Here is a 26,389-nt window from a genome sequence, read left to right as displayed (position 1 = left end):
ATGATAACATAAAAAAAATTTGGATTTAAAGAAAGAAGCTTTGGGTTCAAATTCTGAACTTGGCCCATAAGAAAGAAACCCTTAAGTGCCTCGTTGGAGGTTTAACATGGAAGATGGATTTGGGAATTACTCTTGGCCAGAAGAACCAGAAGTCTGCAAAAGTAAGCTTCATGAAAGTTTTTAAGTTTTCTTTCGGTGAAGAAGTACCAAGAGCACTGCGATGAGATTCAGAAAATCAAAATAATCCCTGACTCTGCAAGTGACAAAGTGGCCTTGAAGAACTTGATCAAACTGTACCTCAGTTTATTTATATGGAAAACAGATAACATACAACTCTTCTAATTGCTATGAAGCTAAATGAAATTTTTTAAATACTAGAACTATGTTAGAAAAATTCAAAGTACAGATTTCAATCAAGATGTGTTGATATGTTGTTCCTTATGACTATAAATTTTATCTATGCAAGTAGAAGTACATAAACAATAAAGTGTAAAAGGACAGACCAGTTTTGATTTCAATTCTTGGATTTGTTTAAAAGCAGACCATTCTGGTTTTGATTGGAACACTAATTTGAATGTAAGATCCTAGAAATTTGAAAGCAGCTTCTAAACTGGAAAATGAGAGAACAGGTTTAGAGATAGTTTCTAAATACATGGAAGAGGACAAATGATGCCAGTTTGGAAACCCCACAAGTTGGAATATAATAAAGCAAAGACTCTTTAGAATAAGACTTTCTTGCTGCCTAAAAAGCAGCCTATACAGGATTGAAGTAAAATAGGGAAAACTGCAAGAGTTGTCTAACGTTGCCCATCTTAAGCCAGAAATTTCTTGAGAGATCATTAACATTCCAGAAAACAAGGGTTTCTTTCATATGGTAAGACTTTCTTATATTTCTAAGTAATTGTGGGCATCACAAATGTCTTTTGATGCCTTCTTTTAGAAGCACACCAACAGCCAAAACCTCATGAAATATCACTAAATGCTTACTCTTCAGATACCCACTGGCTACGCAGTTTGTGGTAGAGTGGACATTTATTAAATTGTTTTAAAATGGACAAATGAACAGATACAGCCACAGAGAAGCCTAGTAGTTCCCACTGAAAGTGTTTAATTTACTAAAGCAAAAGGTATGAGTAATGGAATAAAGCAAAATTGTTTTGCTACAGTGAACATGTCTTACCTATATAACAAAAAGTTCAAGAAGAAAATGACAATATTTAATATATGGCAGTCTATTATGATTATATTAAGATTGTGGGAGCCCAAGAAACTCTATAGACATATTTTATTTGTTTTTTAGAGACAGGGTCTCACTCTGTCGCCCAGGTTGGAATGCAGTAGCATGATCATAGGTCACTGCAGCCTTAAACTCCTGGGCTTAAGCAATCCTCCTAACTCAGCCCCTGAGTGGTTAGGACTATAGGCATATACCACCAAGCCTAGCTAATGTTTTAAAACATTTTTTGTTGAGACAGGTCTTGCTATGTTGCCCAGTTTTGTCTCAAACTCCTGGCCTCAGTGATCCTCCTGCCTCAGCCTCCCATAGTGCTGCGATTACAGACATGAGTGACAGTGCCTTCGTTCCTATGGCACTTTAAACAATATCAACGCATATGTATAACGGAGTCAAATCCCAGAGCCAAGATGTTTTCACGTATATGTTATACCATGTAAGTCACCAAGGTAACAAATGACTTTTGACACGGACCAATGGCTATGTGTTGGTTTTACAGAAAGGCTGAAGATTGAGAATGTATAAAAAATAGAGGCTATTTATAATATATATTCTCCATCTAAATATTTTTGCAGCTTTAAAGAACAGCTGTAATTGAAATCTTTCCATTTTAATGCGCTAAACATAAAATCTTATTCTTGTAATCTCTGTTCTGTGCTAATATTTTACTTATGCTTCCGCTGTTTGTTGCTGCAGTCTAATTACTTGTCTTTGCGCTAGAGTAATCTGTCTGCTATTTGTTGCCTATGGCATTATGTCTTTTGTAAACTTATACTTACCTTATATCTATCATTTTCGCTTGGAATTTTCTGCCATTTTCCAGTCTTGCCTGAACATGCCTATTTCTTTTAACCTTTTGCTGCACTAATTTTTAAAATAATTTATTTTTACTTAAAAATTTTTGTATAAAATTAATTCACATGGTTCAAAAATAAAAATAATATAAAAAGGTACAGAGTAAAAGCTTTCTCCCACCTCTCTTCCTATCTGCCTCTTTCCGTCCTCTACCCTCACCCTGGGTAAACACTTTTATTAGTTTCTTATGTCTTTGGAAAGTTCTTATATTTATAACCTTTTTTGGTGTTCTGTTTTTAAAGTCTTTTTCCTTTCCTCCACCACTTGTAGTCTTAATTTTACATATAGTCTTATTTTTTAACCCATCTCTTATTCACTTAACAATACATCTTGGAGATATTTTCATTTTAACAGCTAAACAGCATTGTCATTCTTTTTACAGTTCCATAGTTTTCCATTGTATAAATGTACTAAATTTTTTATAACTAGATTCCTATTGATGGGCATCGGGGTTGTTTCCAAATTTGTTTTTGTAAATATTCCTGCCATAAATAACCTTCTACATACATTGTTTCTTACTTGTGCAGGTTTATCTTTAGGATAAATAATCAGAAACGGCATTGCTAGATCAAAGGGTATATGCATTTGTAATTTAGATAGCTATCCCAGTAGAAAGGTATGAAAGTACTTACTTATCCATAGCCCCACCAACACAGGGAGGTGATAGGTGGGAAAAAGTATTTTAGTATAGTTTCAATTTATATTTCTTTTATAAGCAGATTTGAACATATTTTCATATGCTTGAGGGTCATCTGAATTTCTTTTAATGAGAATTGTTTGCTGATTTTTCTCTCAGTTGCTTATCTTCCTTGTCAATTCCAAGGATCAATTTATACTTGCCCTTTGTTGTAAGTTAAAATGTATTTTCTAGGTTGTCTTTGACTTTATGTTTGTGGTTCAAGAAAGTCACTTTACAGAGGAGACGACTAAGTATACAGAGATTGTATTTTGCCTATAGTTAATATAACTAGTTAGTGGCAGAGCTAGGACTAGAATTCAGAGTTAACAAGTGATTAGAAAGAAGAGATAAAGGAGAAAGAAGTGAAAGATAACTCATTCAACATATTAATTTAACAAATCCATTCAACCAATATATATGTAGCAACTATTATGTGCTATGCAGGTTTTAAACCTGAGTGACTAAGAGAATATAATACCATAAATTGACAAAGGACAATCAGATGGAAGAATTGAAAATAGGTACTCAAATAAGGACATGTGCATGCATGTTCATAGCATTACTATTCACAAAAACCAAACAGTGGAAACAGCCCAAGTGTCCATGGACGAACAGATAAATAAATTGTGTTATATACATACAATAGCAAATATTATTCATCCATAAAAAGAAATGAAGTACTGATATACATGACAACCAGATGAACCCAAAAACATTATGCTAAGTGAAAGAAGCCAGACACAAGGTCATATTCCATTTACATGAAATATCTGTAATAGATAAATCATGATTTACTATACATAAATCCATGACTCCATTTATATGAAATATCTATAATAGATAAATCCATAGACACCAACTGCATATCGGTGGTTGACAGCAGCTGGGGAGAGAGGGCAATGGGGAGAAACTATTTAATGGGTAAGAGGCTTTACTTTAGAGTGACAAAAATGCTTTGGAACTAGATAGAGGCAGTGGTTGCACAACATTACAAATGTACTAAATTTCCCTGAACTGTTCACTTTAAAATGGTTTCTTTTGTATGATTTTCACCTCAATAAATTATTTTCAAAAATCAGATGAAGGTACCTGTTGCAGGCAAAAAGGAAAGGTCTTGTTTCAGATATGTTGAAATTGAGATTTGGGGAAGAAATCCAGATAGAGATTTCTAGAAGATAGCTAGAAATATAAGTCTGGAATTAGGAGAAAAGGTTAGGACTAGACACAAAGACTTGACAGTAAAAATAGCTGAAAGTTATGGAAGTATATGAGAATTAAAAAAGGTAGAATATAAAGATATTTTTATCTTGGGCAGAACTTCTGGGAATTAAATAAGAGGAGTCAATAAAGAAAACAAATGAACTATCTGAGAAGTAGGAGAAAAAAAATTACTGCAGTATCATTGGAGTTAAGAGAAAATTCTAAAAGAACAAATGGCCAATGTATCAATGAATCAGAAGAATAAGAAAGTATAAGAACTGAGAAAAGAGTAAGGCCAGGTAAATTAGGTCACATTGTGCTTCATTAAAAATAACAACAAACCCCAAATGAGTCATGTTCTGTACTCTATAATATAAAACAAGGAAGTACAAAATATGTTTGTAAAAGATGTCTCTCCCTACATATTTTTGTTTGTCTTGATTTGATTAAATAATGTTTAGACAAGGAAAAACATCAATAAAAAATAATTTGAAAACAAAAGCTAAAATCACAAGCCAGGCTCAGTGGCTTGTGTCTATAATACCAGCTACTCCAGAGGCTAAGACAAGAGGATCACTTGAGCCCAGGAGTTTGAGGCTGCAGTGAACTTATGATTGTGCCACTGTACTCCAGCCTGGGCAACAGAGCAAGACCCTGTCTCTAAAAAACAACAAAAGCCAAAATCAATAAAATTCCAGGGTTAGAGCCTCTTTATCAAAAGTATCTCACTAGGATCTAAGCATATATGTATCTTTTTTGATTTAATAAAAGATTGATTTGTTTAGGCAAATAACAGATTTAGGAAGGGTAAGAGCTGGGTACAGAAATATTAATGGCTAAAGTGTATGATAATGTTTCTTCAACTCAAACCTAATATTCTGAATAATAAAAAAACATAAGTTATTCTGAAGGTTCAACATATAAGAAGTTATATATATTAAAAAAAGAAAGTTAAAGTAACTAGATGGGCCAAACCTACTTGTTATTCCCAATTAAAGTCACTTATAAATCAAGTACTTTATACACACATATTATCACGATGGCTCTCAGTCTTTTAAAGTTTAACTGTTTTTTGAAGTTAAAAAAACAGCAAAAAACCCCACAGAACCCCCCAAACCTTAACATTAACATGTTTAATTTTAGTATTTGTTGGCTGATTGAATGAATATAAGAATTATATTCAATTACAATTTTTGTTGTTATTGTTATTTTTTGAGACAGAGTTTCACTCTGTTGCCCAGGCTATAGTGCCCTGGCGTCAGTCTAGCTCATAGGAACCTCAAACTCCTGGGCTCCAGAGAGCCTCCTGCCTCAGCCCCCGTAGTATCTGGAACTATAGGCATGTGCCACCATGCCTGGCTAATTTTTCTCTATTTTTAGTAGAGCCAGGGTCTTGCTCTTGCTCAGGCTGGTCTCCAAGTCCTGAGCTCAAGCGATCCTCCCACCTTAGCCTCCCAAAGTGCTAAGTGAGCCACCGTGCCTGGCCTTCAGTTACAATTTTAAATGAAATACTATTTTAACAATCACATCAACTGCTAGATACAACTGGAAAAAGTACCTATAGTTGCAAGACATTATTTATATAGTTTTCAGATGTTTCATATCCACATATATTTATAGACACTATGCATAACTTATCTGCCTTCCACGGTCTCTGGCATACATATTAACCAGTATTTCAATGTTTTTTAATATTTACAATCCTATGAAGTAGATAGGTTAGTAATATGATCCCCATTCTACAGAAGCTTAGAGAGTTAAACTGCTTGCTTAAGGTCAAAAGCTAGTGAATGATGTTTAGTGGTACCAGATGTCCTTGAATTATGACTAGAATATAGCTCTTACAATTTTGGATCCAATTTCTTTTTGATTATGCCACATTGACTCTGCAGAACACTAAAAATTAATAGGTCCTTGTCATCCAGTGAAAAACAAGTTATCATTAAACACCAGCTTTCTCACTTCCTCTGTTCCTGTAGCTCAAGTTTGAGGGTTTAATGGAACTAAGGGTGTTGGGATCTGGGAAATGGAAGAGGGGCAGCAATGGTCACCTGTATCACTAAGGGTTCTGTCATCTTTCTTGAAAGAGACTAAGATTTGACAAGAAATGCATTTTCCTCCCCAATCTCCCCTGCTTGAGGGCCAAAACATCTCTGTCTATTGGCTTTCGAAAATAAAACTTAAAGTTTTTTGTTTCTCATCTGTAAAATGAGAATAATTTCCAAGGGCCCTTCCAGTTTTCATATTTTAAAATTGTTAACAATATTCAGATATATTCTAAATTCATGTCATACTCACTTATTGAACAAACATTCCTACTATCTATGCCTAAACTTTCCAACTGTCCTTTATGTCCCCACTTCCCAGGGACTTTGATCTATCAATCACTCATTCTTTCTCCTAAATATTTTTCAATATTTAAACGTGTTAAAATATCTCTCATTTAACTGTTAGATTGCAAGAGACTTAAAAGATTTATCAAACAAATGCAATGTGTAGACCTTGTTTAGGTCCTGATTTGAATAAATCATCTGTATAAAAAGGTTAAGACATACTCAGGAAAATATGAACACTGATTAGATATTTAATAATATTATGGAATTATTAATTTCTTTTTAGTAAATGGTATTGTGGGGATGTAAAAATATATATACATTGAATACATACTGAAATATTTAGGGATGAAATGATAGGACATAAAATAGTCCAGTTGGAATGTATAGATGAAACAAGTTTATGAATTAATAATTATTGAAGCTGAGTGATGGTTATACTGGGTGAGGTTCATGGCATTATTATTTATTAAAATTTTCCCCACACACAGTCTCTCATCTTAGAACTTTTCCTGATCAATACCCTATGATTCCATTATTCATTCTCATCATAGAAGGGTAATATATATTTACTGTCTCCATATCCTTGCTTTCTGGTTACTCAACAGTGGTATCTATATAGCTTTTGTGTCCACTAATACCATTGCTCTTGCTAAGGTCACTTTGTAACTGAAAATTCCAATGGAAGCTTTTCAATTCTTATCATATTTATATTCATTCATTCAAAAAACTTTTACTGAGTCATTTGGCATAAAAACTATTCAAATGTTAGCATAGTTAAAAAGATGAAACAGAAATAGATCCTTTTCCACTTAAAACTTGTCCCTTTGGGCCCCATAACATCACTCTATCTAGTTCTTCTATCTTTTCCATTGTAAGTTCTTCTATCGTCTCCATTGTAAGTTTATATTCCTTAAATAAATCTTAAATGTTGGTGTTTCCTGTTTCTGATCCACTTTCCATCTGTACACCACACATGGACACTTCACCTACTCCTGTGGCTTCTATATGTGCTGATAACTCCAGCCCAAACCTCACTTTGTAGATCCAAACTAGTATATCAAAATTTATGCTACTCATTACCAACAAGATGTCTCAGAGGGGCCTACCATTCAATTTGTTCCCAACTGAACTCAATAATTTCCTCTCAAAATTGTTGCTTGACTAGTATATCCTACCTGTGAGAGTAATGTGACCAAAAATTAGAAATGTTAGTCAAAAGAGTCATTAGTCTAAGAGGTGAGATACTTAGAGGGTATGAAGCCAATGGCAATGAAAATGGGGAAAACAGACAAAAGCAAATGTTACAAACAGAATAGAGTAGTGATTCTTAGAGGGTTTTGCCTGCATCATCATCATCACCTGGGAAGTTGTTAGATAAGCAAACTGGCCCTTCACTAGCCCTACTGAATTAAAAACGCTGCTGGTGTGGCCTAGAAATCCATGTTTTAACAAGTCCTTTAGGTGATTCTGATGCATATTGAAGTTTGAGAAGGCCTGGATTAGAGCACAGACACAGGTTTTCATACAGCTTCTGAGGCAAAGGTTGGGGAAACGTGACCTGAGAGCTGACGATGGCCAGGAATCATTCTTGATTCCACCCTCCCTTATCCTCCCTACAAATACTGGTTACCAAGTTCTGGACATTTCATCATTTTTTATAATAATTTTTTATTGAGCTATAATGTATATACAGTAAAGTATATCAATCTTAAGTATGCAGACTGATAAATTTTTATGTAACCAACACACAGATCAAAATATAGAACATTTTCAGTACTCCCAAAAGCTTCCTCACATCCCTTCTCAGTCATTACTCATCCCTTAGGTAACCACAATTAAATCACCATAGACTAGTTTTGCCTGTTCTTGAACTTCATATAAATAGCATATAAATTTTTAAAAAGTATCTGACTTCTTTCATTCAACATAATGCTTATGAAATTTACTCATGTGGTTGAATGTATTAGCAATTCATTCTTTCTAATTGTGTAGCATTCCATTGTAGGAATACACCACAATTTATTTACCCATTTGCTTGTTGATAGGTATTCAGGTTGTTTGTGCTATTAAGAATGTTTGCTATTATAAATAAAGCTATCATGTACACTCTGATAGATATATAAAGCATGTCTCTTGGTGGAACAGGCATTTATTTCTCTTACGTATTACCAGGGTTGGAGGCATGAATTGAGGTGGGGGGTGTGTGTGTGTGTGTGTGTGTGTGTGTGTGTGTGTGTGTGTGTGTGTGTGTGTGTGTGTGTGTGTATGGTTAGCTTTAGCAGACACAGTTTTCCAGGGAGGGTGTTCCAATTTACATTCTCACCAAAAATGTTGGAGACTTCCAGTTGTCCATATACTCATCATCAATTTGTACTGATTACCACACTTTTTCATTTTAGACATCCAACTGGTTATGTAGTGGTATCTCATTGAAGTTTTAATATGCATTTCTGTAATTAGTAATGATGTCATGTGTCTTTTGAGCATTTGGATATAATCTTTTGTGAATTAGGGCTACATGTTTCAACATGAATGAATCTCAAAAACATAATGTTAAGTCTAAAACGCAAATTGAGTAATGATATAGTATAATGCCATTTATTTAAAGATTTTATGCATGCAAAATATTATCTATATATATATGTCTGTGTGTGTATATATAAATATACATATTTATATATATAAAGTAAAGGTAGAAAAATATGCATAGGAATTGAAGCCACCAAAATAGAGACAGACTGAGGAGAAAGGGAAAGAGGGGAATGGGATTTTGGAAGATAAACACATTTCAAGTGCATCTATAGTTTTATTTCATTAAAAAAATCTGAAGCAAAAATAAAAATATTCAGTTTATCTCCTCTAGGTATTAGGTATATGAATGTTTTTTATATTCTCCCTTCTTATCTCTAAGCTTAAAATAATTGAAAAATAAGATAAGGAACATTTCAGGCACATGCAAAGGCAAAGAGAATAATGAATACAGTAATTTAGGAGAAAAGAATAGAAAGGAGAAGTAGAGTTTTCCTCATTGAATGATAAATCAATCAGATAAGATCCTAAAGTGCCTTTCTATCTCTGACATCTGCTGATCCCTCAAGAGTAATTTGATATTTACACCTATATTGTAGTATGACTAATAGCAATAATATTGATAAAATATTCCTTGAGACTATACTTCAACAAACAAATGCTTTATATATCTATATATATCTAGGAATTCATCATCATTCCTATATAGAAAATAGGGAGAAGTATTATCTCATTTCATAGATGAAGAAATTGAGGTACACAAGAGTGTTTTTTGTCAAGAAATTAAGCTCAGAGAAAGTCTTATAAAATCCCTGCTTACAAGATTGTAAGGGAGGAGCAGATAATAAAGAAATTAAGCTCAGAGAAAGTCTTATAAAATCCCTGCTTACAAGATTGTAAGGGGGGAGCAGATAATAAAAAGAAATAAATATAACTATTAATTTAAAGTTCAACAGTTTTGAAGTCTGTACTTCAAAAGTCCATAGTAAGTTTAACTGATAAACACATGCACTGGTTTATCCATTCATGTATTCATTAAACACATACCATTTTTATTATGTGGCAGGAGCTGTGCTAGGACTGTAACCATAAAATCAAGTAAGACATGGCCTCTGCCCTTAAATAGCTTTATTGGGGGTGAGATCTAGATAAATTAAATACCCAATAAACTATGGTAATGAGTTATGGTAGGGGTATATATGTACTTAGGGGGAATATAGTAATATAGAGTTGAAAGGGACTGAGGAGTGGATTATTTGGTGTGTTCATGTGTATATATGCAAAATCAGGAAACCTATTAGTGTTAGTATAGGTTTTCCTGAAAAAGTTCAGAGGTATTCTATCCTTCTCCTTTACTTTTTATAAGCCATTAACATAGAAACAGCTTATTTTGAAAACTGAAAATGAATATTCAGTTTTCACAGATTGAGAATTGTTTGTGAATTAAAAGAAAAAGCAGCACAGTGTAGCCACAACCCAAAGGTTCTTTAATTTTTGTGTTAAAGATGATAGGATTTTTCAAAGTGGGTAGTCTTAATCTTCTTGAAGTCAAATGAATAACCTCCTGGAAGATTAAAAATGCATAATGATTAACATTTAATAATATTTCTAAAGCTTTTTTACCCTTATTAACAAATAAATGTATCTGTAGAAGTCAGAGAAATAGTAGCCTCCCTGGAGCCTCTCATTTCTAACAATGAGATATCTTTTGTGAGAAGCCCAGAAAAGGTATGACCGATTGCTTTCTTGGATTAAACTGAGGATACTAAATGAAAAACAAATTAGGTGCAGATGTTCAGTATATTGAGATTAATTTTATTCTCATGGGTACCATTTCTTCAGCTGCTTGGACAAACAATTTGTTTTCAGAGAAGGGAGTATGTGTCAAAATAACTAAGCCAAGCAGCACAGTTTAATAAGTTTTTCCACAAACTGGATAAATGTTTCTAATAAACAAAAGGTCTAGCATTTGTAATAATAACAACTTTCTATACAAGTAACATAAAATTCATGCAACCAAGACATGTCAGACATTGTGCTAGATTCAGAGGGATTCAAAAATAAATAAAACAAAGTTCTTGCCTGGAGTCCAATCAAGTGGAAAAGAGACAGTAAGCAATAATTACAATACAAATTAATGGGGCTCTAGCAGAGATAGGAGCAAAATGCTGTGGGAATATGAGTTTTTCCCACCAATCAACCTAAGAAAAGATAACACAGGATAGTTGACTATCACAAACACACAAAACCCTCCAAAGCATAACAAATAACATATAAGAGTGGTTGATCTTTTCAAGTCAACAATAAAAATTACTATTTACATATTATAGCTGTTGATATTTTATAAAACACTTATATATTATAAGGTAGATGGGCCAGCTTTAATTATAATTTCATGTCTTCATCCATGATCTTTATAAGCAACTTAATAGCAGGAATCATTTCTTTCATCTTTGTATTCCAAGGCCTAACACACTTCCTTTTATATAGTAGTTTTAACATTTTGAAGGAATGAATACATGAATGTTGATTATCAGATAAATAGCACACATGTACATTCATAGATACCAGAATCAAGTGGGATAGACAATACTTGAAAAGAATATTTGATATCTAGTATATCAGAAAGGTTCACTAAACAAAGGGAAATGAAGTTTAATCGGGAAACATACTGAGAGCACCTATCTATAGCAGACATATGTGATTCACTTTTTCATATTCTCTCTAGTTGTATAATCATGACCACACAGAAATTTGGCTAATGCTTGCTGAATGAACATTTCTACCTCCACAATACATCTCTTGGATCCAACTCTTTCCCTTTATTGGCCTGAATTATAATAGCTTTCTATGTACCAGCACTCTCTTCCTCTTCCAAAGTAGCTTTGGTTGCCTATTAGTCCCCCTAAATACTTTGATCAGGTAACTTTTATTTTCAAATTTTCTAAATGTCTCCCTAGTATTCAGGATCTTCCATTTAAAAAAAAAATGCACATGACATGTGCAGTACAAAAGCCTGGCACTGGCACACAGCAGATACTAAATAGCTAAAAATTATTGAGCTAGGTTGTGCTGGGAAAATTAGTTATCCAGATATTTTAAAATGAGACTAGGTCCCTATACAAAAATCAATTTGTTATATATTAAAAGACTTGAAGGTGAAAGAAAACATAGAATAATTTAAAAACAATCTCTGGTTAGCTCTTTACTCTCCCAGCTGTTTACTTCTGGGTTTCTTAAAGCTGTACCCTACACAAGCATAGTTTAGGAATCTGCTAATGACTTGTGAGGAGTTTGTACCCAGGTTTTTGGGTTCATTCTCTGCAATTCCCTCCTCTCCAGGATTTTGCCTTTCACATTCTAGCCACCCAGTATCTCCAAACTTTACCCTATTTCTTCAGCCTAGTAGCAACTGCTGCTTCCAGTTAGGGTTGTAATCCTTTGCATTCCAATCTGGAAAATGTCTTCAAAGAAAAAGCCAGGATATATCTGGTACTCACATCACATGTTTCCCTTCTCTAAATGACTGTAGTCTCTTAGATCCTGCCTGTGCTGTTGTTCTCAAAGTCTTCAGTGTAGCAGATGCTTATGGCAGGTGGGTTAGTACAAGCCGTCATGGCCAGAACTGATGCCTGGCCATGAAAGTCTCTTATTGGTTTCTCATTTTTCTGATTCCTTCTTTTATATCTTTAAAGATTCCATCAGTGGTTATCTTATAGTATGTCTCTAATGATGCCAATATCAGATGCTTTTCATAGACTAAATAAAAAACAACAACTAAGTGTTGTTTTTGCTGACATTCATTGATGGTAGATTTCTTCCTTATGTGTTTGATGATCTTTCATTGTGATCATGTTTGGTTTATTTCGATATGTGGGAATCCTGGAAGTTTAAGGTGAAGGTATTTTCTCTAATGAGAATTTGTGTTGGTGCCTGTTCAGAGGCAGGAAGTATTACAGACCTGGACATATCATCTCCAACTATTCTTTGAAAATTATTTCTAGATCATCCACCATTTTATTTCTGCTTGGTCTATACTGCCTCTGATTTCTTAATAATGGTGCTTTCTAAGAAGCACAAAACTAAACATAATACCCATGTTTGACTGGACAGAGCAGAGCACTAAAGAACTGTTACCACATTTGCTCTGGAAATTCCACTACTGCTAGTAGAGCCTAAAGACACGTTACTGCTTTTGGCAAGCATATAAAAAACAGCAACACAGAGGAAAGGGGAAATGCATAATTATCAGATACTTGAAAGAACATGAAACTTGTTATTTATGAAATCAACTATGCAAATTCTGGCATTAAATCACAGTTCTGTTTATATTTTGACACAGTAAAAAAGCATAATTAAAAAATCAAAATCAAAGTAGAAACAAAAAACAAAAGAAAACAATGCACTGCATCTTATGAAGAGATTTACAGCTAACATATATGATTGCGTACTCCGCTTCTTTCACCATTTTGGTCATATTATACCTCTACAAAGATGTTAGACTGTTGGATTATCAACTGAAATCCACATTTTTTCCACATAATCTACTTGATGTTAAATTAGGTTCTCCAACCTACATTTCTGAAGTTGAGTTTTACACCTAAATCAATCATAATGAAAAATTTAAAGAATACCAAAGTCTTTATTTTCAGGCTATTTCTAATCTGAACTGTTTTCTTTTTTATGATAACAAGTTAAATACAGTTACCCTTCCTGAGTGAATAATTTTATCAGCTGACAAGCCTAGGTGAAAGGTTATAAATACCTGAGCATTAGTTAAAACTGAGATTGAAAATGAGAGAGATTTTTTAAAATTTACTATAATGCAAAGCAAATTCAAGAGAAGTAACTTTGGAAATAACCTGACAGACCTAATAGATAAGAGTGTATAACTAGCATATTCAGTAGTATATTTTAATGTCAGCCTCTTTTTATGTATTCAACTAGTGAAAAGGTATTTTTCTAACCCTTCAATTAATCAGCTATATCTGGTTCACATTTTTTTAAAGGAAAATAACTCTAATAGTTTCTGCTGGTTCTAACTCATTTCCATTGCTTTTATTCCAAAAATATGGAAGTCTAAAATAACAAAAAGAAAAATGCCAGGCATTAGAAATATATTTTACAGACCAAAATTTTATGGAAGGAAAAATAGTTTTTAAGTGAATAAGTCTTTAAATAAATGTAGAAGCTTCCCATTTAATCTTTTTCTATGTGTCTGTGGAAAAATTGTCTTTCATGAAACTTAGGAATTGGGCTTCACAGCAGGAGGTGAGCAGCAGGAGGGCAAACTGCCCCCATCACTGGCATCACTGCCTGAGCTCCAGCTACTCCCCCCTACCCTGCCCTTGGAAACATTTGTTCCATGAAACCAGTCCCTGCTACCAAAAAGGTTGAGGACCACTTATGTAACTAATACCACACAAAATCCTATCTTTGAGGTAATTTTACTTCTCACCTTTTGAGCTGCAAGATGGAGAGCTGTTCTCTGGCTATGGTCAGTTTTATTAACATCTGCTCCTGCCTTCAGGAGAGCATCTGCACAATCCAGTCTGTCGGCCAATACGCAGTACATAAGCGGTGTTCGCCCAAATTGATCTTCTTTGTCTTTAAGAGCAGAGTTTCCTATGAGTATAAGAAACAGATAGTGACATTTGATGTTGTTGTTACTAATATAAATAGGAACTACATTTATTAAATGTTTATTATCACGCATTGTGCGAAATGCATTAAATATATTATCTCATTTTTACTTATCCTATAAAGTAGACATTATCATTTCATATATAGAAACCTGAGGTTCTGAGAAGTTAAGTAACCTGTCTACATTCATGCTGAAAGTAGGTGGAGCTAGAATTCAAACTGATTGATGACTTTAAAGGCCATGCTCATAATTATCATGTTATGCTGAGCTAACATTTAGAGATATGGAACTACTTATGTTCTTACCTCACTCCTTTTTTTTGTAACAAAACTAACTGTACATTAGGCATTATGGTATATTTTCATCAGTGATACAAAAATTAATCATAGTTGGTTTCCCATTCTATGGTGGAGCAAATGCATAATATCCTGATCTTCCTGCTATTTACATCTAAAATCCCTGGGTAAAATAAATGAAAGGTGGAGAAAGGAAGGCAGACTAACTAGGGACTTTGGAACTCGATGGACAACTTGGTAGTAAGTTCCCTGAGGGTTTTTTATTTGTTTGTTTGTTTAGCTTCCTATGTATAGTCAGCCTGAGTGCTAAAGTAGCCCACAATCTGGAAATACCAAGGGGTACAGACACCAAATTCCCCAAGAGAAGCCTGCTCTCTCTAGTCAAAAGATTGGTAAGCAGGTAGCCCTGCAGAGTAAACTCTTTTGACAATACCTGTTCTCCTCAAAACACATACAACAAAGGAAACTGTACCTTTTCCTCTCCCCTCTGAGAATTGCACTGTTTGTAGAATATTGCCTAGGTTCTAAATTGGCCTGGGTAGCAGAGAAATGGGGCAAACCAGAAGAGCCCTGTTAGAGCTCTAAAAACCAACATGACATTTGAACCACACACAGTCCACAAAATTGAAATGAATGTTCATTCTAAACCTAAACAGATTGTCAGTCTACTAAAACAGGATATTTAAAAAGGATCTAGAGGCTCAAAACATAATACAGAAAATGGCAAAGATATAATCCCAAATTACTATATAACCCAAGAGCCAGAAAAATATTAACTTAAACAAGAAAAGATAATCAACAGTCACCAACACTGTGATGACACAGCTACTAAAATAATCTGACAGGAATTTTAAAGCAACTCTCATAAAAATGCTCCAACAATCATTTACGAACACCCTCGAAACAAATGGAAAAATATAATCTCAGAAAAGAAAGAGAAAATATAAAGATAAACCAAGTAAAACTTCAGAACAAATAAATATATAATAAGTAAATAACAAAATAAAATAACCAAAATAAAAACCTTGCTGAAGAGCCTCAATAGCAGAATGGAGATGACAGAGGAAAGAACCACTGAACTTGATGACAGACCAATAGAAATTATTCGATCTGAACAGAAAAGACAGAAACAAAAAGAATCAATAAAATCTCAGGGCCCTGTGGGACAGTAACAAAATCTCTACCATTCATATTATCAGAACCCCAGAAAGAGAGCAAAGAGTGAAATGTTGAAAACGTAGTTGAAGGAAGGCTATCTGGAAATACCTCAAATTTGGTGAAAGACATAAACCTGCAGATTTAAGAAGCTGAGCAAAGTTTAAACAGAAAAAACCCAAATAAATCTATGCTGATGCTGAGTCAATCAAATCAAATTTCTGAAAACTAAAGGTAAAGGAAAAACCATGAAAGCAGCCAGAGAGAAACAACATATTGTCTACAGGGAAAAAATAATCTGAATGACAGTGCATTTCTCATCAGAAACTAAGGAGGCCAGAAGGTAGTGGCACAACATTTTTTAAGAGTTGTGCCGGGGAGGGGAAAGAACTATCAACCCAGAATTCTGTATTCAGTAAAAATATCCTTTAGAAATGAAGTGAAAAAAGACTATCTCAGAAGAAGGAAACCAACAGAATTTGAGGCCAGCAGATCAGGTCCAGTAGAATCAGTAAAGAAAACTCTTCAAACAGAAAGATAATATTAATATCAAGTATTAGTGAGATATACAGAAAACAAAAATCTGAAACATCAGGAATGAAGAAAGAGAAACTCAATGTAAATAACTCAGGAATTATAATAGACTATTCTTATCTTCTTTAGTTTTTAAAATTATGTTTTAATGATTGAAAGCAAAAATTGCAATGCTGTATGATGTGGTTCTCAATTTACATAGAGGTAATTTTTAAGATAGCTGTATCAAAAAGAAGGATAAAAGGACCTAAGTAGTGGTAAGGTCCCTATACTTCACTTGAAGTGGTAAAATGTAGACTGTGATAAGTATGCAAATTCTAATCCCTAAAGCAATCTCACACATACAGAAAAACAAAACAAAACAAAATTCAGCAAAACAACTACTATACAAAGAAATTTATTTAGAATCACAATATATCAAATATAGCATGTTCTTACTTACAAGTAGGAATAAGCTATGGGTATGCATACTCATACAGAATGTCATAATGGGCACTGGAAATTCAGAAGAGGGAAGGTGGGGAGGGTGAGGGATAAAAAAATTAGCTATCAGATATTAATACAATGTACACTATTTGGGTGATGAGTACACTAAAACCCCAGACTTCATCACTATACAATTCATCCATGTAAACAAAAACCCTAATCTTTAACAAAGCAGACAAAAACATATGCTGGGGAAAAGAATCCCTCTTCAATAAATGGTGCTGGGAAAACTGGATAGCCACCTGTAGAAGGCTACAGCAGGACCCACACCTTTCACCTCTCACAAATATCAACTCACGCTGGATAACAGACTTAAACCTAAGGTATGAAACTATTAGAATTCTAGAGGAAAATGTTGGAAACACTCTCCTAGACATCGGCCTAGGCAAAGAGTTTATGAAGAAGTCCCCAAAAACAATCACAGCAGCAATAAAAATAAATAAATGGGATATGATCAAACTACAAAGCTTCTGCACAGCCAAAGAAATAGTCATGAAAGTAAACAGACAACCTACAGAATGGGAGAAAATTTTTGCATCCTACGCATCTGATAAGGGGCTGATAACTAGAATATACTTAGAACTCACGAAAATCAGGAAGAAAAAATCAAATAACCCTATTAAAAAGTGGGCAAAGGACTTGAACAGAAACTTTTCTAAAGAAGAAACTCTCAACATCTCTAAAGAAGAAATGCTCAACATCTCTAATCATCAGGGAAATGCAAATCAAAACCACAATGAGATATCACTTAACTCCAGTGAGAATGGCCTTTATCAAAAAGTCTCCAAACAATAAATGCTGGCATGGATGCAGAGAGAGGAACACTCCTACACTGCTGGTGGGACTGCAAACTAGTTCAACCTCTGTAGAAAGCAATATGGAGATACCTTAAAGCGATACAAGTGAATCTACCATTTGATCCAGCAATCCCACTGCTGGGCATCTACCCAAAAGATCCAATGACACTCTACAAAAAAGACACCTGAACTCAAATGTTTATAGCAGCACAATTCATAATTGCAAGGCTGTGGAAACAGCCCAAGTGCCCATAAATCCAAGAATGGATTAATAAAATGTGGTATATGTATACCATGGAGTACTATTCAGCTCTAAGAAACAATGGTGATATTGCACATCTTATATTTTCCTGGTTAGAGCTCGAACCCATACTACTAAGTGAAGTTTCCCAAGAATAGAAAAACAAGCACCACATATACTCACCAGCAAACTGGTATTAACTGAGCAGCACCTAAGTGGACACATAGGTACTACAGTAATAGGGTATTGGGCACGTGGGAGGAGGGAGGGAGGAGGGTATATACATACATAATGAGTGAGATGTACACCATCTGGGGAATTGTCATGCTGGAGACTCAGACTTGTGGGGGAAGGGGGGGAATGGGCATTTATTGAAACCTTAAAATCTGTACCCCCATAATATGCTGAAAAAAACCCCACCATTTGTACCCACTAAATATGTTTAAATAAATAAAAAAGATAAATGAATTTTCTTGTATGCCACTGGGGGGGAAAATACAATATAAGATAGCACTTCACACACATTAGGATAAGACATATAATAACAAATATGGAGAGAATATGGAGAAATTGATATGGAGAAACCCTCATATACTGCTGGTGGGAATCTAAAATGGTGCAGCCACTTTAATGTTTCTTCAGAACATTAAACATAGAGAACCATTTAACCTAGCAATTTACTACCAAGAAAAATGAAGACATATGTCCACACAAAAACTGGCACAAATGTGCACTGCAGTATTATAGATAATAGCCCAAAGTAGAAACAATACAAGTATCCATATCCATAAAGTGTTCATCAACTGATAAGTGAATAAACAAAATGTTGTATATCTCAACAATGGAATATTATTCAGAAAAAGGAATGAAGATCTAATATATGTTACAACATAGATGAACCTTGAAAACATTATGCCAAGTGAAAGAAGCACACCACATGTTGTATGATTCCATTTATATGAAATATCTGGCACAGGAATATCCATAGAGACAAAAACTAGATTAATGGTTGCCTAGCACCAAGGGCTGGGGCACTGATTCGAGAGGTCATAGCTATAGGATTTCTTTGGTGGGTAATGAAATCGTTCTAAAATCATTTGTGGTGATACTTGCAAAACTTTGTGAATATACAAAACCACTGAACTATACATTTTAAATTGGTAAATTGTATGGTATGTGAATTACATTTCAATAAGGCTGTTATAAAAAGACCCACTACATATAAATTAAAATGAGATACTAAAAATATTCAAGAAATGGAAAGGAAAACAGGAAAGGAAAAACAGGAAGCAAAAACAGAAGGAACGCACACTGAACACATAATAAATTGGAAACCGTGAATCCTAACATCCATAATTATATTAAACATAAATCATGTAAACATACAATAAAAAAACTGAGATAGATTTTTAAAAAGGACAAGACTATATGTATAAGAAACTCACTTGAAATATAGTATCATATGTGGTTAAAAGTAAAAGAATGAGCAAAGATATAACATACAAATACTAATGAAAAGAAAGATGGCTTAAGTATATCAGTATCTAATATGATAGACTTCAGAGCAAAGACAATTAATAGAAACAAACAGAGACATTATACAATGCTAAAAGGGTCAATTCACCAAGAAAACATAAAAATCATAAATGTACCAAACTATAGAGCAAATACATGTAGCAAAAACTGGTGGAATTGAAAGAAACAGTTGAAAAACTCACAATTACGATTGGTAACCTCAATACTCCTCTCTTGATAATTGTTAGAACCATTAGAATGAAAATCAAGAAGAATACAGCAGAACTGAACATGACCATAAAGCAAAGGGATTTAACTGATATTTATTGAACACTTGATCTAATAACAGCCAGATACACAGTCTTTTAAAACACCCATGGAACATTCACCAAGATAAACCATATACTGGGTCATAAAATGAACATTAACAGATTTAAAGAATTGAAGTCATACTAAGCATGTTCTCTGACAATAATGTAATTAAACTAGAAATCATTAACAGAAGGATAACGGGAAATCCCTAAATACTTCAATATAATCCATGGGTTAGAGAGAAAATCTCAAGGAAAATTTAAAAACATAAGTAAATGAATAAAAAAATTATTGTTATAAAGTTCTTACCCTACACATAAGGGAGGCTTAGAAGAAATATACAGCATTGAATACTTTTATTAGAATTGAATAGTTTTAAATCAATGATCTATGCTTCTACTTTAGGACACTGAAAAAGAAGAACAAGTTTAACTCAAAACAAGCAGATAGAAGTATATAATAAAAAATGGAGATAAATAAAATTAAAATCAGGAAAAAAACAGAGACAATCAATGAGGATGAAAGTTGCTTCTTGGAAAATAAAAGTGATAAATCTTTATCAGGTTGATCATTAAAAACAGAGCAGACACAAATTTCCAATATCAGGAATGAAAGAAGGGTCATCACTACAAAGCCTGCAGATATTAAAAGGAAAATACGGGACTATCATAAACAATTTTATGGCCATTAGTTCACAGTTTAAGGGATATAGATAAATTCCTGGGAAGATATAATCTTTCAAAGTCATTTAAGATATAGATACCCTCAACTATACTTGTGGTAGGCAGAATTCTAAGATGGCATCTAAAATACCTCCCCCCATCTAAAATACCATCCCCTCCTCTTGATTGTGGGCAGGACCTAGGAATATGATAGGACGTCACTCCCATAATTAGGTTCTGTTATGTTTCAAATGTGAAGGGATTTTCCAGAGGTAATTAAGGTCTTTAATTATTTAACTTCATGTTAATCACAAGAGAGCTTAGCTTAAGTCACTTTGGCCTAATCAGGTATGCCTTTCAAAAGAGGGTTTAAAAAGTCAGAGATGGAAGAAGTTGGAGAGATTTGAAGCAGCAGAAACACTTTCCTGCTGGCCTTGGAGAAGTTAGCTGCCATGAGTTTTAAAGCTGTAAGAAAATTAGTTCTGCCAACATGCACTTGAGAGAGAATTGTGAGTTTCAGATGAGAACTCAGCTCTGGTTGACACCTTGATTGCAGCCAGCATAAGAGCAAAAGATCGAACTTGGGCCATGACCATATTCCTGACCTATAAAACCGTAAGGTAATGAATATTTGTTGTTTTAAGCTAAGTTTGTGTTAATTTGTTATACAGCAATAGAAAGTGAATATAGTACTATATTTATTAAAGAAATTAAATTCATAGTTAATCCTGCCTATAAAGTACTACTAAGAATAACGTGTTAAAATATTCCAAGAAGCAATTTTTATAGAAGTGAACATATGATTTTAAAATTGTTATGGAAAGGCAAAAGAAGTAGAAGGATAAACAGTTTTTGAAAAAAAGACCAAAGTTGGAGGGCACACACTGTATGATTCAAGACCTACTTGTAAAGCTACTGTAATGAAGACAATGTGGTAGTGGCAAAAGAATAGACACATGGATCAATAGATTTGCGAGTATAGAAATAGCCCCATACACATATTATCAATTGAGTTTGACAAAGGTGCAAAGGCAAACCAATGGATAATGTTTTAAACAAATGGTGCTGGAAAGAAATTTGACATTCATATGCAAAAACAAACACAAACCCCTCAACCTATATTTTGTACCTGTCTTAGTTCAGGCTGCTATAACAAAGTACCATATAGCCTGGGTGGTTTATAAATAGTCCTGAAGGCTTGAAGTCTGAGACCAGGATGCCCAGCATGGTTGGGTTCTTGTGAGGCCTCTCTTCTGGGTTGCAGACTGCAGACTTCTGTATCCTCACATGATGGGACAAGAGGACCAAAGAGCTTTCTGTGCACTAATAAAGGCACTAATCCCATTCATTAGACCTCTACCCTCAGACTTAAATTATCTCCCTAAGGTCCCATCTCCTACTAGCATCACATTGAGAGTTTGGATTTCAACATATGAATTTTGGGGGGAGAGAAACGTTCAGTCCATAGTAGTACCATATATAAAAATTACCTCAAAAATGGATCATAAACTAAAATGCAAAACCTATAAACCTATAAACCTACATAAACTTTTGGAAGCAACTGAAGGTGAGAATCTTTGTGACTAATGGTAAAGATTTCTTAGATATGATACCAAAGAACAATCCACAAGAAAAATTAAAAAATTGTGTTTGTTAAGAAAATAAAAAGACAAGACACAAACTGGGAGAAAATATTTGCAAAACACATATCTGATCAAGCCCTCTATTCCAGAATAAAGAACTCTTACAACTGAATAATAAAAACAGATAATGAAATTAAAAGATGGGCAAGAGGTTTGAATAGACATTTGAAATGTCTATTCAAATAAGCGTATGAAAAGATTCTCAACATTATTAATACACAGGGAAATGTAAATTCAACCTACAATGTGATAACATTACACATCTATTAGAATGGCTAAAATGAAAACAAAAACCAAAAGCAAACCTCACAATATTAAATACCAATGAGGACGTAGAACAACTCTCAGACATTGGTAGGAATGCAAAATGGTATAGTCACAGTAGAAAACTATTTGTCAATTTCTTACTAACTTAAATTTACACTTACCACATGGCTTAATAATCTCTTACCTAGGTGTTTACTCAGGAGAAATAAAAGCATAAAGCTTATGTTCACACAAAAAACCTGTATGTGGATGTTTATGGCAGCTTTATTCATAACTGCTAAAAACTGGAAACATCCCAATTGTCCTTCAACTGGAAAATGAGAAAACAAATTATAGTATATCCACACAATGGAATATCACTCACTAATGGAAAGGAATGAAATACTGATCCACTCAACAAACATGGAAAAATCTCAAATGCCTTATGCCAAGTGAAAGAAATCAGTCACAAAGGGTACATATTGTGTGATTCATTTAGGCAACACTGTGGAAAACTATAGAGACAAAAAACAGACCAGTGGTTATCTGGTAGACTGTGAGAAGGAATTGGCTATAAAAGGACATGGGGCTGGGAGCTACGGCTCATACCTATAATCTCAGCAATTTGGGAGGCTGAGACCAGGAGAATTGCTTGAGGCTAGGAGTTTAAGACCAGCCTGGGCAACACAGTAAGACCCTGTCCCTATAAAAAATAAAACAATTAGCTAGGTGTGGCAGTGAACACTTGCAGTCCCAGCTACTTGGGAGGCTGAGGCAGGAGGCTCACTTGAGTTCGGGAATTTGAGCCTGCAGTGAGCTATGCAGACTGCAGATTTCTGGTATCCTCGTGCCACTGTACTCCAGCCTGGGTGATAGAGTGAGATCATGTCTTTTAAAAAAATTTCTTTTTAAAGAAGAACAGGGAAATTTTGGAGTATGATAGAACTGTTCTGTACATCTTGATTGTGGTGGTGATTAAATGATTATATATTTGTCAAAATTAAATAACTGTATACTAAAATGGGTAAATTTTACTATATTTACTGTATTATAACCTAAATAAACTTTACTTAAAAACAACAACAAAAGAAGCCAAAGCTCCTGCCATGCTCTATAAGTGAAAAAATGTTGCCACTTTTGTTACAGAGAGTGATCAGGTATTTATACACTACTAGCTGAGGGTAATTACATATGGGTTGTGCATGAGGGAACACAGTTACTTCTAAGGTGTCTTTGGCCTCAACAGTGCGAACTGGTGAAATAAACGGACAAAATAAAATGTTCTTTGGGGGAAATAGATAGCTATATATGCTCAATAGGTACAAAATTACAGTTAGATACGAGGACTATGTTTTGTTGTTCTACTGCACAGTGGGGTGACTATAGTTAATAATATTGTATTATGTATTTCAAAATAGCTAGAATTTTTAATGTTTTCACCAAAAAGAAATGATAAAATATTTGAAATGATGAATATGCTAAATAGCCTGATTTGATCATCACACAATATCTATAGTAACATCATACTTTACCCCACAAATATGTACAATTAGTATCTGTCAATTGATAAAAAACTAAAAAAAAAAAAATACTAGAGAAATGCTTGGGTTTTGTGCCTGAAATTAAGCTACTGTTTTAATTTTAATTACCTCAACATATATTTTAATCTTGGACAGACTGGGACCCAGAAAGACTTTACAGCTTCTCAGTAACTTACTTTGCTAATCCATGTATTATATTGGTGATAAAGCAATAAAAGTCACTGCTCTTAAAATTAGAAAGAGGCTTGCAAATATATTCAGGTTGTGTATAATTCCTAGAGGAGGCAGGTATTCTTTCTCAGAACCTTGGTTTTGAAGATGGAGACAAATTTTGCATTGGATTCAATGTATCTGATAATAGAAGCCCCTGTGTGCAAGGCTTCTGAGTGGTGCAACAGTGCTAGGTATTATTCTCTCAAAGGCCTTGAATATCTAACCCAGAAGATTCCAAAGATTCTATTATTGCATTTATAGATAAGGACTCATTTAAGTCAAAACTCATTAACAGAACTAAAATGTAGTACAGGTAGAGCATGTTCCTTTTATCGATTTGAGCCCTTCTGGATCAAAGTGATACTTACGGAGAATCTGCTATAATAAGGCTAGTCTCTAGTTGTCTCTCAAGATCAAAGGGCACTCTACTGGCATCTTATTTGTTAATGTTAAGCAAAGATAGTAGTACCTAATATTAGTAAGATGATAGTAATTCTTATTGTAATTTCTCCCTAGAGAGGCATTCCTCATTGGAAGCTCTAGTAAGGGAGAGGATTTAGGAACTGTGGTCACAGGAATAAATGCTGAGAAATGGAGGCAATCATCACATCCTGGGATAATCCTGACTGATTAGGCTCCTCAGGACCAAAGTGAAGTCAGCACCATGGCGTTAATATCTCCTAGGAGATGGAACTTCAGGCCAATCACTATCCTCTTCCCCAGTCTGCTGCAAGTTACAGGGAAACTTCAAGCCTTCTCTTCGATCCCTGACATACTTTGTTTTCGTGTAACTGGTATTTATATTTCCCAAAAGAGGAGATTTTATTCAGTCATATGACTACCATCCAATATGTTGTGCCTATAAGGTAAAATTTGTCTCTTTGAAGAAACTGAAAGCATATATCCTGTAAATGATTAGAAAAAGGAGCATTCAGCCTCATGGAGGTCCCATCTTGAACAGCTTTCAGAGATCAGAGGCTTCATGGCTAGTTTCTAAGTAATGACAGTACCATAAGGTTTTGAGCTTCCTGGATAACTTGGAGAGGTCTGTGCCTTATCTATCTACCCTACTCTCTTCCTTAGTTTCCTCAATTTTAACATTCAGCTTATACCTGTCCAGTCTACACCATAACTTATTTTGACGATCTAATAAAATGATGTATTGTTTGGAAATATTTGGTAACTGCAACATGTACAAGTATAGGGCTTATGATGTAAACTGATATTCACTGGACAGCAGTGCATTTAAATTTGCATTCCTGTCAGGAACAGTTAATACAGAAAGCAGCTGGCTAGTGTGCTATGTTGTTTTAACTATCTGGCAACTGTGGAGATGGCCTCTAATCCATGACCAATTGGTGCTTGCTTAACTGGGGCTGGCATTCTGCATGGGCTCTGTCTGAATGCTCTGCCTAAACACAGCTCAGAAAGCTGAGCTGGAAAGCCACTCCTCTGTTGCATTCAGTTATTTTAAGACTAGTGGAAGCAGAAGAGTCTGTATAGTTAATGGGCTGGTATGTGCAGAAACCAGAGCTCCAACTCTAGCAGTTAGAGGAAAGAACCATCACTTGCAGTGATAGTTGTGCCAGTCTACACAATAGCTGCAGCACCACACTGTCCAATGCAACTAAAAAGAGCAGTCTCTACTTATATCTTATTTGCTTGTTCTAAAATGTTGTCTTTGAGTGGCATCAAGATATATTTATTTCATATTTCATCTGCTTTCATCCACATCTTACTTCACACCATTCATACTGTCACAATCTTAGGAGGGCATTTTGTTGTCATTTAAAAAAATATCTGCTTATTGTTATAAAGAGACAAACATGGGAAAAATGGAAAGAACATAGGATTCATCAGCAAATAATTTGGTTTGCATCTTTGGTAGTTATTAGTATTAACTGTGCAACTAAATTTCTTAAGTTCTGAGTCTCAGTGTCCTAACATATAAAACAAGAATAATAATAACAAAATAATAGGGGATATTGTATACTGAGGGAACTTGAGATTTTATAAAATATTTTTACAACTTATTATAATTTTTGCAGGTAGCTTAATATATTTTCACTCATTCCTATTTGAAAATTATCATAGTAGTCAGATCTGCCACTAGACCTTGCTATTTAATTTGTTCATAAAAAATTATGGACTCTGGAATCAGCCTACCAGGGTTCAATCTCAGTTCTGCTCCTTATTAGAGTTACTGAATCACTCTATACCTCAGTTTCCTTACCTATAAATGAAAGTAATAAGATTATCACAAACTCCTTG

The 26,389-nt window shown here is 34.3% G+C and overlaps 1 protein-coding gene across 5 annotated transcripts in view; it reads right to left on the bottom strand.

The window, feature by feature from the left end:
* Positions 1 to 26,389, bottom strand: part of INVS (inversin) — a 152,452-nt gene that overhangs the window by 116,092 nt on the left and 9,971 nt on the right. For 4 of the 5 annotated variants that reach the window (XM_076008871.1, XM_012768988.2, XM_012768995.2 and 1 more), the window contains one exon: positions 14,292 to 14,458. In XM_076008871.1, coding sequence (XP_075864986.1) covers positions 14,292 to 14,458 — 167 coding nt within the window. Of the gene's footprint in view, positions 1 to 14,291; positions 14,459 to 26,389 lie in introns of those variants that run through there. The other variant, XM_076008873.1, reaches the window with a different exon arrangement.

Source organism: Microcebus murinus, chromosome 12 (genome assembly GCF_040939455.1).
Source record: "Microcebus murinus isolate Inina chromosome 12, M.murinus_Inina_mat1.0, whole genome shotgun sequence".
Taxonomy (NCBI): domain Eukaryota; kingdom Metazoa; phylum Chordata; class Mammalia; order Primates; family Cheirogaleidae; genus Microcebus; species Microcebus murinus.
This window is presented reverse-complemented; position numbering and strand designations above follow the sequence as displayed.